The 17,926-nt window shown below is 43.9% G+C and overlaps 1 protein-coding gene across 1 annotated transcript; it reads right to left on the bottom strand.

The window, feature by feature from the left end:
- Positions 1-109: 109 nt before the first annotated feature.
- LOC105839400 lies at positions 110-11,251 on the bottom strand (the record flags this gene model as incomplete). Its single annotated transcript, XM_036289092.1, has 8 exons — positions 110-1,132; positions 1,244-1,388; positions 1,524-1,671; positions 1,773-2,003; positions 5,806-5,981; positions 6,119-6,228; positions 6,310-6,411; positions 11,125-11,251. Coding segments are annotated over 8 exons (1,284 nt in total), but the record flags the coding sequence as incomplete, so codon positions are not given.
- Positions 11,252-17,926: the final 6,675 nt, after the last annotated feature.

Here is a 17,926-nt window from a genome sequence, read left to right as displayed (position 1 = left end):
TTCCTCCCGTATGCATCTCCTTACCCGACGAAAGTTTTAATTACTTATTAATATTATAGTTCGTTTTTAACGAGTATTAAGGAATAATTCTAATTATGATCTAAAGAAATGACTGTCATGTCTGCTGTCGATTTATTTATTTTACATTTGTTTAACGTAATAATTAAATTGAGATTACAAATACGCAATTAATAATATAATTACTTATTAATTAATTAAGTCGCATATTTAATATTACACCTCGTCGCACGACTAGGTCTTCATCTTTCTCCGCTCGCAAAGGCCAATTTTCTTTTGGCAGTTACTCTATCAAGAGATACGGCAGTTACTTACGAGATAATTAAAAAAAGTATAATAGAACTAAAAACTGGAACGTGTCGATTGAAAATTCGGCGGTCGCAGAACGGAGAAATTATGTTATTGCTTATTATGTTAGCGTCAAGATGGTAAATCCGTCTCTTAATCTTTCTTTAAAGTTCACAAATTCGACAGTTTAATTATATCGAATTTGTTGCCTAGCACGAGGAATCGATTCTTATTAAATATATTTTCAATATCACTCAAAAGTACTTCAATATGGACGAGAATTTTACATTGTTTAACAAGTTTTCTTTCGAAAAAATTACGGTACTTGGAAACATCGGTAAATCAAATTTCATTCAATGGTCTTCTAGGCATATTTTGATTATGCACAGTCTATTATCACCATTGTCTATATAATTAGTGATCTGCTGTTGTGATAAATCAAAATCTCTCGATTATTATTAGTGAGCAAGTTAACTAGTCATTCCCAGAAGCGACACTTCTTACTTTTCTTCACGTTTTTAACGTATCTCAGACTGCACGTTATTTACAGTTAGTAATCAATTGTCAGGAAACACAAATCTCTACAAGAGTTTGTAGAAACAAAGAAGAACCAAAAGGAGAGATAAACTCAGCGTGTTACACGAGGAACTATTGAGTACCACCTCGGTGACCTTATATTTAAACTGTTCCTTTATTTCTTCTGCGAGAAATGTTCTTTCATGCGTCCTGATTGTCGTAGGGTTAGACTGCTCCCTGACTTCTTCGATCACTGCTCTCTCCTTTGTGTGTGTCCGGTTCTTTCCCTTCCTGATGAATCCCGATAGTACTAATAACAATTCGAAGTAGAGATGTACACGTTGTAACAGAAGCCATAAACATGAGGAATACACGGTAATTATTCAAACGTTCATTCACTTGGCGAGATGAAGATATATACCTTGATCGATCTTGACGTCATCCGTGGAATCAACCTTAATGAACGTTGACATGGTTACCTCGAACAATTTATTCTTGTCGGTGCCCGACATTTCAATGGCTCGCCTTTTTCGCCCGAAGCCGATTTGGCCATTACTGCACTCGATCTGAAATAAACACATACACATCTTTATAAGTTCGTCAAGAGGGTGAGAAGTGGCATGAATAAGCAAAAAAAAAAAGAATAACGATCGTATAAATGGAATTAAAAAATTGTGCGCTACGAAAGACTAAAACTGTACCCCTGGACACTTATCCAAGCAGACGTTAACGGTGCCGCGGAACTGAACGTAGGTGCTTTCGGGAAACTTGAAGGCTCGGAATTTCGCCGTCAGGAAGTCGCCGTCCACGGTGTTGAAATTTTCGAACAAGTAAGGATCGACGGAACACCTGCGCGCAAATTATACGGATATTGCATGGCACATAAAATGTGAAACGATATTTCTTCAATTACGCTACGACGTAACGGCATCGATGTTAATGTCAATTACCCGTTAATAATAATCGTTTCCTCCTGCGTCTTGGTATCTGTAACCAGCATGTAAGTCACCAGCAGACCGTAGATCGGCGCTGAGTCGTTGTCCAAAAATATTTCCATCTGCAACGGTGTACCAGGACTAACGTTCAGCTCGCCGGTCACCAAAGCTCCACCCTGCCTCACTCCAACGCCGAGAATCGGAACTGGGGCTGAACCCGAAATTTCCTCACGTATGTCTATTACTCTAAAGCAGATAAATAAATTTTTTCAAAATCCGATTTAGAAGTTACAAAATGCACATGAACGGAAATATATATTAAAAATAATGTTTATAATAAACTCTAAAACTTGACTCTTGATATTTATTTTTATGAGCTCTTTCTCTTTATTATTTTTATGGATTTGCGTCACAGATGTAATAAGTCACGCTTTAAATTACGTACGTTCGGTTCGTGCGGATTTTTTATTTAAATCTATCGAATCCGCAAAGAACTGTACAACGAACGGACAGAGCCGAAGACCGCAAGGTCACAATCGCCTACTTTCCAAAATGAAGTCATGAGGGCGAACACCTGGCCATGGTGCGATGATCAATGTTGCGTGTCCAAACACGCGATTCCGGCGGCAGTTTGTACATGCCACACCAGAGCGTAAGAACATCGCGATGACCTGTGACGCTGCCGCAGTTATCTCCGTAGGAAGATTCGACCTACTTCACGGTCTTATGCAAAATCACGGAAGATTACGCGCGCGCGATGAGCACGATCTATTTTGGAAAAAAAAAAGAAAAACAGTAAATAAACGGCGAACCATTCGTACGTGCAGATTGCATTTTTCGAATACGTAAATCAATTCCAAGCCGGTAATACACGCGTGATCTAGTTCGTGCAGACTCATCTCTCGCTTCCGCGGCGTTGTGGCGTTTGATATCGCGCGGTAGGCGAGCGACGTAGTGGATCGTCATGCGGTGACAGACGAAGTAATGAAGACGAATGCTTGCCAGAATGGGTAGACCGTGAAATTGCCAGGTGGAGGAGAACCCGTGGCAAAGTAGAGCGAGGTAGAACGGAGACTGTAGATCGGGTTCTAAAATAAAAGGTTCGTGCGCGCACACGGACGAATGCGGTTTGATAACAAGGTATCGGGACGGGTACATCGGGAACCATTAGTCATTATTATGAGACTGTGACTCGTGTTATTTTACACGATTCCCTCTTCTCTCGAACCGTCGTTCTCTCTCTCTCTCTCTTTTTTTTTTCATATCTTCGACACAGCGCGGCTTTGTTAAGTCGCTTTCTGACACGTGACGACCTTTCGTATACGCTATACAGCGGTTCTGTAAAAACCACTTAATTACGCGACTTATTTTCTATGGAAGGAGACACGCGATGTATCAGAGATATGCTCGGGGGAGAAATTCATTCGAGTGTCCGTCGTTAGCTGGAGGAATCCTTAGAATTTCCTGTTTCTACTTAGCTGTCCGTCACTTAAATTCTCTTCGGAAGTAAAGAGAACTAATCAAATAATTATTCTTCAGAAATTAATAAGCAAATTTCACGTAGAAATCGTGCAGCTCTATACGCGGGAACGATTAATGGATTTTACATCCGCGTGGCTCACATTCAGGACACACAGCGATGTTGATTAAATAAAGATTTCGTGGTAACGGACTGTGCGGCGAGATCCACGGAATTCGCGCGAGGTCCGATCCGCGTACGTTCGATTAACGCCAATAAATTAGTACCTCGACGGCCGGCGGCGGTCGCGATAAAAATTCCTCGCAGTGTTTTCTCGAGAGCACGTCCCCGGAGGGCACTTGAAGAATGTCGACCGGCGGCGACGTAGCGACTTTCGTTCGGGGGAAGGCAAGGGATCTGCCGGCAGGGACCTCTCTTCTTTCCTCGGCACTCCTCGACGTGCTAAAATCGCGCGCGTATACCTTTTCCACCAGCTGCGGAGGAACCGTTGCACAATGGACTTGGCGCTGCTCCGCCGCGCGTTCGTCGCACTCGTAAAATCGGCACTCGTAATGTCATCGTGTGTTTTAACGTTACGCAACAGGACTATCAGTCCCGCTATTAAATTCCACCTGCGAGGAACACTTTTAACGTCAGTCTCTCCTTCGGAGAGAAAGAGAGATTTCGAGAGAGGCCGTCACCTGCGTCGCGCTACCTCTTCAGCATTCAGCCTCACAAAAATTCCTTGGCATCTGCTCAAACGGTCATTCTAGAATTCACTTGAATCCAAGGCTGCAGGAAGAATTTGTTATTTAATCACGCCGCGGAAGCTCATTTCCATAATCTCAACGTTTACTTCTTCCATCCTTCTCTCTCTCTCTTCTCCGTGGCTTCCATCTTCCTATGGCCGAGCCATAAATCGCCAACGTCTTTTGCCGTGCTCGATGCAATTTTCCCTGTATCTCAATCGCCGGCCGTACCTCACCTTATTTCTGCGTATTCGCGTCAAACCGCACGTAAACGACGTGGCTATTCCGGCTGAAATAGCTCCGCGCGAACTGGATGTGAGTGACCCGTCAAGCGATTTTCGAGGTGAAGAAGAAACAGGCAGGAATGTCGATTAGGCCTCTCGCGGATTAAAATATATTACTGGTTTTCCAGCAGCAGCTGCAACGTGTTGCGTTCGAGCCGTTGTGCAAATAAATCAGACGGGCAGCATCTCGACTCGTTTTGCAAATTACGAACTCCCGACGACGATGACTCCTAGCTGCAGTGGTCTAGCTGGCCGCTGCATGCATATTCAGGTCAGGTGAAACGACTCGCTCGCTCGAATGTGGATCGGCCGTTTGATCGTTTTGTAATTATCGAATTTTCCACACAATCTCTTGCCGTCCTCGATAAACAGCCCACTGCCGTGCCATCCTCTTCGCGTGCAGATCATCGTATCTGTTCTGTGTAGGCACGCAGATCGTAGGCGACCAGTTTTCGCTCGATAAATCGCTGTCTCGTCCGGCGATTGAAAGAAAAAAAAACCCCTTGCGACATGCCCCAGAAGATCCCCTGATTGCGAATTTAATAAGACACGATATTCCTGCCGCTAATATCCGTTCTGCGAAACTAACGGCGTCAACAAGATCTACGTTCACGATGAGGCGGGAAACGATAACGCTCATATTCATCCATTTGGGTGGCGTGCAGTACGACGTAATTGCACTTCATTATACTGGGCGATCTTAAAATCATTTATTACACATCTCGTCGTCGAGATATGAAAAGACGATACGAAGCTTTTTCCAACTTTCCTATCTCTCGGAGACGACGAGGAACGGAAGAAGGCGTGTATCACTTAGCGAATTATATTGCCGCTTTGCATTCAGCAAACATAGTTATTTTTTAACGAGAAAAGTCGATCGGAAGAAAAAGGGAATGCTCGCAGCGATTTAAATGCGGCGATAAATTTTCTTGCTCGAAGTTATCTTTTAATAAATCACTATCAGCTAAGAAGCTTTTTAACAGCGCTTTTTGCACGACGATAATGCTCGTTGCAGGATCCGACAGGATGCGATTGTCACGTTCACCAAAATGGCAGGTCGGACTTCCGTACGGGGAGAAGTTTTTCTCTCACACTCGCGAGCGCGCGCGCGCGCGCGCGATAGGCGCGACTTCCGGGTAATTAAAGCCACTCGTTTGCCCATGCCGAGGGATCATTTCGTACGAGGGAAGTACGTGTGAGAGAGTCTTGTCTATCGCGGTACGACGCGATTAACACCGTCGGATGACTGGCGAGAAATGAAAAGCTACGAGGTCCAAGGAATCTCCCGGGACTGGCTAAGTCAATCTAATAGATTTGATAAATATCACGCTCATTAGCAGGATGCGCCTCCTCTTACGATTTCTTCTATTTCACGTTACCCAGAACTCGCACACAATCTCCGACTTTATTGCCTGTTATTACTTGCGCCACGATGAATTACGCATATTTATCGCAACGACAAAAGCGAACGCGATTGCGCCCGCGCCTCATGACGGATGCCGGATACCTCGTGTCGTAATACCAAACGCCTTAATGTCGAATGATTGATGACTTACTCGGGTTCCTGAAAGCCCGCCGGAAGAACGCTCCGCCGTACCGCCGTGTGATTGGCCGCGACGGCGATTTCTGGCTCCACGACAACTTCGGTGATTACGCATTTCACCGTGAACGTGTGCTTGCTGGAATCCGCGGGCTCCTCCACTATTACTCGATGATAGTACATCTTTTGACCCTGCGTCATCAAAATCCATAATCCCGCTATAACGTTATATCTCGCATATTGTATATAAACGCGGGGGGAGTTTTTCCGCGCGACAGTCTGGTACTTAAATCGGTAGTTTTTCGTTAAACGAAATTATGATCCCTTACCGTGACTTTGTTGACGACTCTTGTAATGCCGCACCGTAACATGTCCTGTTCCAGCAGCGATAATTTAAACGTGGCTACGCCATCGTGAAAGTGCGGCTTACAGGCCTCGTCTGCAAAAGTAGAAATTCAATGGTGAGTCGTAATTTTGATTTACACGCAGCACCAAACATAAAATATTTAAATATATTCACCCGGAAAATGCTTGAATTGTTGGAGATATATCTTCGCCTGCGGACTACTCCTCACTATATCCACCTCCATCAATTGCTTCGTACATCTTACTTTGCTTTGTACTGAAATGCAAACATAAGTATTCTATAAAAGACAAGGCAGAAAGCGCTTTTGCAAAATATATATGGGTTAAAACTGAAAGGAGTTTACAGAAGTTGAAAGAATACGAAAATTCTAAATAATATTTTTATTTTCAAAATATAAATACAATTGAGCCTTGATCTTTCTCTAAGACAGAAAAGCTCTTTCACTATTTCTTACATTTTATGATCTTTATATTCGTAGAATCACTCATGCAATATTAATCGAATCGATACTTAAAAATTCATCTCGATAAGAGAGAAAGATTTTCAAGACGATTTACGGTTTTGCTTTATGGAAGGATGAGCAGAAGTTAACCGTATCCGCAAACTAAGTTGCCGTACAGCACGGTAATTGCCCCATAAAGTCATAAACGTCTCGACCTTGAAAAGCGAAGAGCGCAGCGATGCGCTCGGGAAATACGCGGTGATGTATATCCCACTGAGTTAGACCCTGTTTATTCGCAGAATGCCACGATAGATACTTTCACCGGATGACGTCAAGCTACATATCGAAAGGAATCACGTCCCAATCCCGAGGAAAGTCCAACGAGAGATACGGAATAGAAAGTCTGTCTATAATTTTTGCGAAACAATTCAAATTTACTGCATCTCTTTTTCTAATATGTATTCCTTCACCAATTCAGGAATTAGTCTTTCTTAACCAAAGTGGTGTCGGGATACTCCAAAAACGATCATGATGTCATCGAAGATTGTGCCTCGCGAACGTCAAAGCAGGAAACGACGCGAGAACAATCCCGGGCGTAATTCAACATTAATCTCGGAAAGATACGCGAGGTGGCAATATTTTCCCCGCACTTAACGCACGCGCTTCGCGGCGAGCGATACCTCGAAGCTCGGCGCTCGCATCGGGCAATAATTCATGGTGAGGTATCATCGTCACGTGCGCAACGCAACGCGCAACCGAGTCGGGGTACGTTAGCAGACAGGCTCTCCCTCATGACACAGGGCGACCTATGCAGTTTCACGCGATGCAGTTTCCATCCTCGCGCACCGTGGATCTCGGAATAAACATGCAGAGCCACCAGCCTCTGGCAATCACCGGCTAAGCCCTCCATCATGTCGCGATTCCCTGATAATGAATGACAGAGCGCACAATCGCGAGCTATGACGTTTTAATAACGCTCTGCGGACGTCGCTGGGGTCATTAATTTTCTGCTGGACGTTTCAGGCAGGCATCGACTTGTTCAAAACAAGCTAATTAAATTATAAGTTTGTTTTTTGTTCCTCTTTTACATCGATTCTTCGCGCACGTACACGCGTGCGGTTCAATCACTCTCCAGGCATTTTCACGGGACGCAAAATGCGAGTCTAATGTCATGATAATAGAAGATAAATAATGCAACTAGTAGCCAATATGATTCAATGAGAAATAAGCTCCGAGCTTAATTTTTACGTAGCCTACCAGCTCGTTTGATCCTTCAAGACGATACCAGAATCCAGAGAGAGAGAGGAGAGAGCGCGCACGGACTTCTGCACGCATGTTTCGCGCGGTCTGCAGGAGTCGCGTCTCGCTCGCGAGAGGCGAAAGATAAACAAGCGCCACGTCGGCTGACAGACGCTGAACGACCGGTAGAATGTTTAATATACATTGTAGGTGAGCGCGCGCTCGCATCAGGAAGTGCACTCGGGGAGTCTTCTTTTATTTTCCCGGCAGACAAATTGATGTTCAGGGGCAGCCGCCGCGCCGCGCCGGTCGGGAGTCCGCGCTGTAGGATTGCGTCGCTCCAAAGGAGGATTAGCAGGTATACTGCCTGACAGGCGTTGATCAAGTCCTCGAGTCCGCGACGACGAGAGGGAGAGAGGGAGCGCGCTGACCGAAATGACACCGACGACAAGGCTGCGGAAATCGTACGGGGTGATTTTAACGGGACCTGGGCACGTCCTCTCGGTCCCAGGTCCCTCGCGGAACGTAGGGGAAATTATCTCGAATCTCGAGCGCGCGTCTCTCATCTTTATCCACGCGATGCAGTGTCGCGTCACGCAGCCCGGGGAACGCGCGGCCGACGCGGCGTGAGGACGGTCGTAGGGTACTTCCTCTCCTCGTTGAAATTGTTCTGTCCGCTTAATATGCGCCGCGACTCGTTTTCATCAGCATACTCACTCGGTGTCGACGGCCAGTAGCGTGACGCGACGACGACGTCGCATTTTTCTTCGCATTCACGGCGGAAAGAGCCACTTTCATTTTTTTTTTCCAACGACGGAGGCCGTCACCTCTGACACAAAACGTGTCGCGAATATTCATCCCCCCCCTTCGCCCTCTCCTGCTAATGACTCTTCCCCGAGTCGTCACCCTGGTCTCCCAGGCGCTTATCTGGACTTTATGCAACGTCTGTCAGTCAGGCCGTCCCGCGCGCGCGCAGTTAACGCGTAAATTACGTGACTGCGCAGCGTGTCGCTTTTAAACATCCCTACGGAGCCGCGGCAGTCTTTTCCATTAGCAAGTTTAAGCGTTCTCGCGAAGGTAGCGAAGGCGCGAGTCGCGGCTGATCTTCTGCCGATCTCGGAGAAGGAGGTCCGTGACCTTAGCTTCCCTTCCCCGACCGCCGCTCCCCGCCCGAGCTCACCACTTCTCTCTAACTTCTTCCTCTTCTTCTTCTTCATCTTCCTTCACCCACTGTTCTTCCCTTCTTCCCGAGCTTCGCCGCGGCAACGTGGTTTTTCCTCGGCCTGGTCACCGTCGTCTTCGCTGATCCAGTATTACGCTTCCGCGTCAGCATTGTTCTGCCGGAAAGCTATAAATCCGGACTATCGGATTAGAAACCGTCGACGCACAAAAAAGCACGCTTCGAGCAAGAAAGCCTCGGCATTGGAGAAGTTTAATAGCGATATTATTCTACCTCTTCTTCTCTTGGTACAAAAACTTTTCAAAGAATTTAAGAAACTTTAATTTACCCTTCGTCTTTTTCCAATCTCAGCTTCAAAGAGACGTGACGGATTAATTAAACCGAGGCTGAAACTAACGCCCGCACGATGTGGATAAATTCAGTCCCGAATCAATCAAAATGTGTCACGGTAGACCGGAATCCCTTCGCGTATTATTTTCCGCCGCCTCTGTCCGCCCCGATCGCGAATCTACCTCGCATTCGCCCCGCCCGAGACATTATTCGCGACGCCGCGCTCACGTACTATCGGGTGTAATTATCAGCTTCAAATGTGGTGCACTCGCGCTAATCCCTCGATCTCGGCCCAAGGTCCGTGAACCTGACCCTCCACCTCTTCGCCTTCCTTTCCACGTCTTCGCTCGCGGCCCTTTATCCTTCCTTATTATTCGACGCTTCTTATTTTTCTTCCTCCGCTCTTCTACCACCATTAAACTCGAGACTCGGCGCTACATCCTACCTCCGGTCCTCCCGTCGATCCTGGGAGAGTTCCGCTTCTTCTTCCTTCTACCCCCCCCTCCCCCTGTTTCTGCCTCCTTCTCCTTCACAACGTGCATGCTTTGCCGTACTACCGGCCACCCCCCGTAGGCTTTCGCGCACTTCGACGTGCCTCCTTCGGCTCGCAAGATTAAGATTTCCGCAAGATAACCGATAATGACCTCCCGACTGATGAGGAAGATTCGCGACCTTTGACCTTCTCCTCTTCTTCTTACTTTGTACGCCATCAACGCACGGGCTCCCGCTTTTCGTACGTTCGCTCGTAAATCGATTCATCGTTTAATTCGCTGGAGAACCAAAATGAAGTTTCCACCGATTCCTCGTGACCCGGTTCACGCGACTCACACACACTCTCTCTCTCTCTCTCTCTTTCTCTCTTGTGCTCGCTTCCATTATCTTCGACGCGGTTTTTGCCCGACGAGCTTACCGCGCTGCCACTTTACTTTCGTTTTTGTATTCCCGTTAACGCGCCTAAATCCTCTCAAGAGTAACGAGTCCATCGCGCTGCAAAACCGCCACATTACGTTCCTCAGTCTCGAGCCGTTCTCCAGGTAAAAATCGTAACGACTCGATCAACCAACAAAAGCGCTTAGGATTCCGACCTTTTTCCTACCCCCGACTCACCGAGAAATTATCTCATTTTCCGTATTCATATTTCCGTATAGCGATAAAGACCGGCAATCGGTTGGCAGATGACCGGTTTCGCTGCTGATAACAGTGTTAATCCCCGCCACACAGCTAGCTCGATAACATTTTATTCTCTTTCGGTGCAACGCGGCAGATAGATTCGCGCTACCGACGAGAAGAAGCAGCCGGGTAAATTGCGCCAATTTACGATCGTCGAAATTACAATAATCCGCGGCTATTATTGCGAAGTGTTAAGATGAGAACCGAGATGAATAATTGCGCCTCTGCGCGGCGGTCCTGCGTGCAATAACACATCTTTCCCACTTTTCGCGGCAAAAATTCACGCGCTTGCCTACCTATTACGCTTTAACACTTTGTCGCTGTCGGAAGCAATTAAGCCTCAAATAACACGGCGCACTGTTATATCAGTGTGGTCTTGGACCACAAATATTCGCGTAAGAAAACGCGAGGTTTCTTCCCTCTTTCTACTCTCGTTGTACTCTACTACGTTGAGTTGCGTAATAATAAAAACGATATCCGTCAATTTTTCCCGTACGAAAGCGAACAAACCGAGCAACGGTAAACACGACGGCCATACGTTACAGTAATCGATTAATATTCGTGGAGAGTTATCGCGTATACGCGTGCTGGCTGTGGATAACAGTACCGAGTGATACCGGAGCGAAAAGAAGCGGACCGCGCGATTGCGCGCTGCAGGTTTTTCGCGCATTGCGAGCAAAGCGACCTGGCCGACACAGGAAACTCCCGTACGGATGTGACACGTCGTATTGATGTTATCTATTAGCATTATCTATTGTAAATTAAGCGCGGATCGTCATCGCGAACCGGATTGGTGAAACCGCCAAGAAACAAGCAATCGTGCTGCGTAAATGGAAACGCGATAACGCGACCGCGAAAAACGTAATCTCCATAATCTCTGAAGGAAATGTGTAAATGCATACGTTAAGATTACGAATATGTTCCTCCGTATTATCAGTGAGTGACATTAGTTTGTCATTTGATTTCCGCGAACGCAAATCTCTTTACTTGTGAGTAGTGCTTCATTTGGATCTTTTCATCTGGCTTATCTTTTTTTTTTTATTTACTCCCGTTATGTCTTACGTAGTTCTTACGTAGGTTACGAAAAAGCATAAAGACTCTACGAATCGTTGAATGATACGGCTTCTCGTCGTGCAATTACGTTTCGCATTAAACGGTATAATTTTCAACCGCTATTACTCCGCTTGTATTTATTCTCTTCTCTCTACGGCCTTGCTAAGCACAAAAATTACGTAATCGCATACCGCAACGTATTTCCTATTTTTATATATTTCACCTCTCATTAACTTTGATCGTAATTCGTTAAGCAGTGCGGAAGTTTTCTTTTCCTTCTTCTGGAAAGACTCTTTATTGATTCTATTGAGCGATCAATAAAATTGACAAGTCTTAAACCCTCACCGATAAAATTCCAATCGCTCTTTATAGCTCTAACGATCAAAACGTCATCGTCGACGAAGTCGAGGAAGTCAGGAAAAGTCACACAACGTCACTTGCGTTATCGTTCGCGGGGGATGGGAAGGGAGGAGGTGTTAGGGCCACAGTCGAACGTCTAACCGAGGGGGCTTGCAGGGAGGCTGCATAACAGGATCGAAAGTTCTTAATCAATGCGATGCAAGAGCTACGTCGGATGATAAAAGAGGAGCGCAGGCGAGCCATGGCGAATACACGCGGTAACGGTGATTCCATTCCGGTTGCTTTTGCCTGCCGCGGCAGTACGCGCACGCCGATTACAAGGGCCGCCAGCTCGGTAAATCACTGATCATCAGTGATCATTAGCGGCCCACAATTCTGTCGATCGAAACTCGAGGAAACGACGGAATCGCCGGCGATGGGGGACCGGTTACGATCGCCGGGGATTAGAGCACGCGTGGAGGATGAGGCACGTACGTCGATGGGTATCTAGTTAGTGCCTTCCTCGGTACTTTCTCTGCCGACTTCCTGGATCCGACTGGGCTATTATGCCCACCGGGAGAATGATGTTTCGGTTGCGATCGGATTGGCACGGTCTGATGACTCGGCGCGATCGAGTTTGCAGAGCAAAACTCTCTGAGCAAACGACAGCTGTGAGATAAGTCACTCTAGAAATGTGATAATGTAATAAGTTCCGATTCATTAATGTAACTTATAATTTAACAATCGTCACAAGATTATAACGCGGTAAAATTTATGTTGGCATTAGACATTTGTCGCTCCGTTTAATTTACGCAATCTCGATTTTTTAATTGACTACATTTATAATTGTTTTTCTAGCTAAGATTATCGCTATTTTATATTTTTATTTGAATAATCCTTGTTCTTTTTCTACATCGAAATCTGAAATCTATAGCGAAATCAAGCCCCTTTGCAGTATCTTCCAAAGACAAACGCCGACCTTGCTGATCTGTAGAATCTGCAAGTTGTATATCGCGTGTGTTACGATTTTTATTTTAAAAGTGGACAGGCCACACGCGAAAGGAGAATTGCTTGACATGAGCGAGGTGCGCCCAGTGACAGTAATGCAATCCGATATCACGGCAAGCCGAAGAGGCGAGCAGCGCCGCGAGCGTCGACCGAATGACTACAAATCGCGCAGAAAAGAGAGATTCCCTTTAAAAGCGACGGTCGCCTTTGGAATTCGGTGTCTCTCTCGCGACGTCGTTAATATCGGCTACCGTACGTCGCCGTCACGAGTAATCGCTAGCGCGGAAACCCCATCGATCGTCCATCACGTACCGATTCTCCCGGAAAACCTGAACAGCTAGAGAAGACGAACGAGTCACACGCAGACATGCGGACAGAGAAACCTTCGAGAAACGAAACTTTAAACCTTTTTCCATGCTCAAACTTGAAAGCATTAATTTTCCCGATGATTGATTTTATCACATCATCTTCTTTGATTTTTTAATACTTATAATAAATCAATTGTGGAAAAACTTGTTACGTTCTATTCACGATGCGTAGAGGAGAGTTGTCGAATGTGCGTATCACTTAAATTATTCTTTCTTATATTTCCCATGTTCGATGTTGTATAATAACTAATAATATATATTTCTTCGAAATAAGATTAAATTGAATAATTAACAAATAAGAATAATGAAAAGAGAGAGAGAGAGAGATATGGACGTCGAAATAAAACTGGGTTTAATTTCCTTTCACAATGACATTTTTTATCAATTATTAGTTTTACTAAAATGTTGCTTATAATAATTAAAACTGTAAAATAAAAAGTAAGTAAATATTAAAGAAAAGTATCATTTAAAAAGGAAACACATTCAGCAACTCTCCCATATACTTTCAGGTAATAAAATATTTTTAACGGAAGTTAGATGTCTCTTGACAAGCGCGCATAAGCTAAATTAAGGTAACAGTCGGAACATGTTTTATATTCTTAGCTTCCTGTTGGAGCTCTCCTACCTCCCGGAGCGTGTCGGCGCGGGATGCTGCGAAAAAGTGATGAATTATTTATAACGTCACGCGGTATACAAATTATGCGCGCTACCCAAGGATTACCGTTATACATGCGTTTTCGGTAATCCCGACGACGATTAAGCCGACGACGTCCCGCGGAGCAGAGCCGCGCGATTATTTAAACAATTTTACGGCTCGGCACGGCACGGCAAAGCATAAAGCGCTCGCACGTGTCGTTATTTATAGTCCATTGTGCACTTTTTAGATCTGATTTCTGCAGATCGCTATCCGCAAATCGGAGCGAATTATGTAAACTTTTCTCCCGTGAAATTCCTCTTATTTCATTCATGGATATTCCGTGGCACAGAAATCATTAATTATATATCAGAGTAAACTTTACAGATTATTGTTAAATTACATATTATAAGATGTACCGCGAAAAGAAGGATTTAACATAAATATGAACATAAATATATGTGACCTTTGATTATAGATTTTCCGCTTTCACACGCGCGGGCGATGTTAGTTTTTTAAATTTATTTCTTTATTAAATAACGACTAAATAATTTTACTTGAACGTAATTTTCTATAACCGGTAACTGTGATCGCAATCAATTCTCGTTTACGAGCTTAGAATGACTGTCGGTGTTACGCTGACAAATATCACCTGATAATCGGTCATTTAAAATCGATTTACTCTTCGAGAGTAAATCGATTGAACGTGATAGGATCTCGAGGAGGCAGAATCCTTTGTTATCCTGGCTGCTTTTACACGCGCGCGGCTGTCATCTTCAAGATATCGAATCGAGTCCCCGGGTTTATCTGACTTCCGGCAGAACCGCTTTGTTATCCGGACTGTGCTAGACGCAGCCCGAGCACGGAATACATTTTCCGGAGGATACTCGCAGCGTTATCTGATCACAGGATTTAATTGTTTCCTCGAGTCCCTCTTTCCCGCGAAGGTGCTGTTCGGCGCGGTGTAGTGCGCGGTAACGTGTGCATGGCTGCTACGTGGATGCATTATATAAAATATAACACAAAGCACACCTGATAAAAAATTCGCGAGAGCTCCTCGTTACCTTTCCCTATAATGACAATGTGCAGATAGTTGATATTCTGTATGATATATCGTACATGTGCTTCGCAAGTACTGAACTACTGAGGTGTTTTCAAATTCCGAGGTGAAGTGCTGTTAAAAAGAATTATTCACTGAAATAAGGTAAAAACTTGAAATATAAAACTTTACACGGCACTTTTACGGTTTTATTTTTATTACACTCGTCTAATTGACTGCTATACGATCGTTAGTCGAACTTAGAATGTGAATAAAACGCATACGAGAGCCGCGGCGTCTGATGGAATAATAATAAGACGTAGGGATAATTATGGGGTGTGAATCATGAGAGGAGATATAAAAAAAAAATGTTGCAACTGCGAGGAATACGTCACACGAGGAGAGCGAAAGAGAATCGGGGTAGGATAGCCACAGTCCGTAAATATACGTGGCTGCGGTATCGGAGCAGGTGCAAATGACGAGCGATAGAAGCAATTACAGGTAATAAACTAAAATGACAGATTATGACGATCCGCCATTCGCGCAGGACACACATTCTCGCTTTTATCCGCCGCTCGATAATCAATAGGCAAACGCCGATAGTCCCGCGTGGAAAATAGATGCACCGTGTTACCGGACGGCATTGTCTCTTCTTGGCGCTGTTATTAAACTATTAAATCAGGTGCACCCTCCAGTCGTGTCGTTTCGCAATTTCCTCCCCAATTAGAGTAACAACGTTTTTTTCACGAACGATCGATAATCACTGCCTGCGGCCTTGAGCGTAAGCGTCCGCTTCCCTTTGCGCGCTCAGTTTCTACTTTTACTTCTACTTCGTTAAGATTATTTCGCATTTTACGAGCTCTTACCGTCCGCTTCCTTATAAAGCGCCGTGCGATTATTATTTGTTCATATTAGCAATAATTTTCGATTAATTCGACTTTATCAGTCGGTTACATTGAAAACAGTCGCAAATATACATGTAATCGCGTAAAATGAAAACACACAGTTGTCATGAAATTTATTCAACAGACGATCACTTAGTCTTTTTTTGCTTTTATTTACAAGCATTAACGTTGAAATAATCTAATTAATACAGTCCAAACGTAAATAAAATACTATTCTTTTACATTAACAAATTCTTGACGAAATTAATCGAAGATTACAGTCGAAGCTTTTTCATTGAAATGTACTTTTAATTCAAGTCCTCGTCACGAAGATGTGATTATTAATAAAGTCGCAGGAGCGGATTTGAAGGATCATCGGTTCGGTGGCATCCGGTAAAGAAAAAAAAAACGATCACGCGTGATTGATGATTAGCTGATTATACATGTGTCTAATAACGAAGTTCGCGTGTAACCTGTGGCTCGCTGCTCGCCGGATCATTATCAATCATGAAAATGAACGCTCCTGACAGTGAGAAAGAGAGCACAGGGCGTAAGGAAAACAGCGATTTATACGAATTAGTTCTTTTGCCGTGGCGGAGCGAACCGGTACCGAGGAAAGTAGTGGGATAACACTTCGTGATAAATGACGCAAGTTCGGTGAGCAAACAATTTCGTTCCGCGCATCATTCGTTACATCGCGATTGATGCTCCGCGGATGCGGAACATCGTAAAATCAAAGTTTTTCGGTCACACCGGCACGTATCCTATTGCTGTACCCAGTTGCTACCAGGAAACGTTTTGCAATATCTTGCTTTACGTTTCCTGGTAGCAACGAGATACATCAAGATCATGTTGTTGCAATGCTAGTAAAAAAAAATTGTTTTATTACCGTTATTAATTGTAATCTCGTTGAGAAATTCTGATTATTTAGAATTTTGTTGTTTTTTTTTTTCTGGAGATTTGACTATTAAGCTGATACTATTTGGGTGGTCTGTTGTATACGAGATGTACCGTTTCTCTGATAACTCCAGCGTTAGAGCGAAAATTTTATTTATAAATTATTTATAGATTAAGATGAAAATATACGACGAATTGAACCGTGCTTAATGCTTGAGCACCGTTTCTTCTAAACTCACCGTGAAATCCCGAGAATTTTTAAGATAGTTGGCTCTATATTAATTTAATTGGTGTATAATGGAATTAATCAGTCTCTGATTAATCCACAAACAAAACATGTAACGTACGGAATCTCTTCCTTCGAATGCGTAGGTTATTTGAAGTATTTAAATGGAAAGAGTCAATAAAGGATCGTATTAGTTATTGCCGAAGATCATAAAAGCGTGTCCGTTCACATGAAACAGAGAATTTGTCCTCTCGCGCACCCTTGTCTGATCGTATCTCCACACATATGCGCAGGCACTCATGATACGCACAGTGCGTGCACACGCGCGAATCCGTAACGCTACGCGTGTACCGAGTGACACGCGTGTACGCAAGTGGTTCGACCGGTATCCGCCATATTTGGCTGGGCCTCACGCACACACGCGTAAAGTACAAACATAAGAACTCCTGGGAGAAGAGGTCATGCTCACGAAAGCTATCGACGTAAAGTCACGATATTCTCTGGGAGAGTAACTCAGTGAACCTCCAAAAAAGTTTTCGAAAAATTTATAATATCCCCAATTTTATAAGTATTCACCTGGTCTGTCAATTAGAAGAATAATCAAGATGTGATTTTGTGTATTTAAACGTGGTAATTTAAATGCATGATAACTCTATAAGATTTTTACAATTAAAATTTGGATTAAAAACATTTGATAAAAAATGATATTTAAGATTTAATAATGCACGGAGAAAAATAATTTGCTAGCAAATTTTATGCTATCTTAGCAAATTTTATTAGTTATTATATAGATAACAAAACGATTTGTTAAGAATACTAATTTTATTAGTTGAAAAATAATTTTGCTAAATTGGCAAAACTATTTTTCAACTAATCTTCAACTTATCTAGTTATAAGAACAAAATAATTTCTGTTTTTTTTGCTGAATTTACAATTTGTTAAATTAAAATATATTTGCTAA

The sequence above is a fragment of the Monomorium pharaonis genome, chromosome 6 (assembly GCF_013373865.1).
Source record: "Monomorium pharaonis isolate MP-MQ-018 chromosome 6, ASM1337386v2, whole genome shotgun sequence".
Classification (NCBI taxonomy): domain Eukaryota; kingdom Metazoa; phylum Arthropoda; class Insecta; order Hymenoptera; family Formicidae; genus Monomorium; species Monomorium pharaonis.
This window is presented reverse-complemented; position numbering and strand designations above follow the sequence as displayed.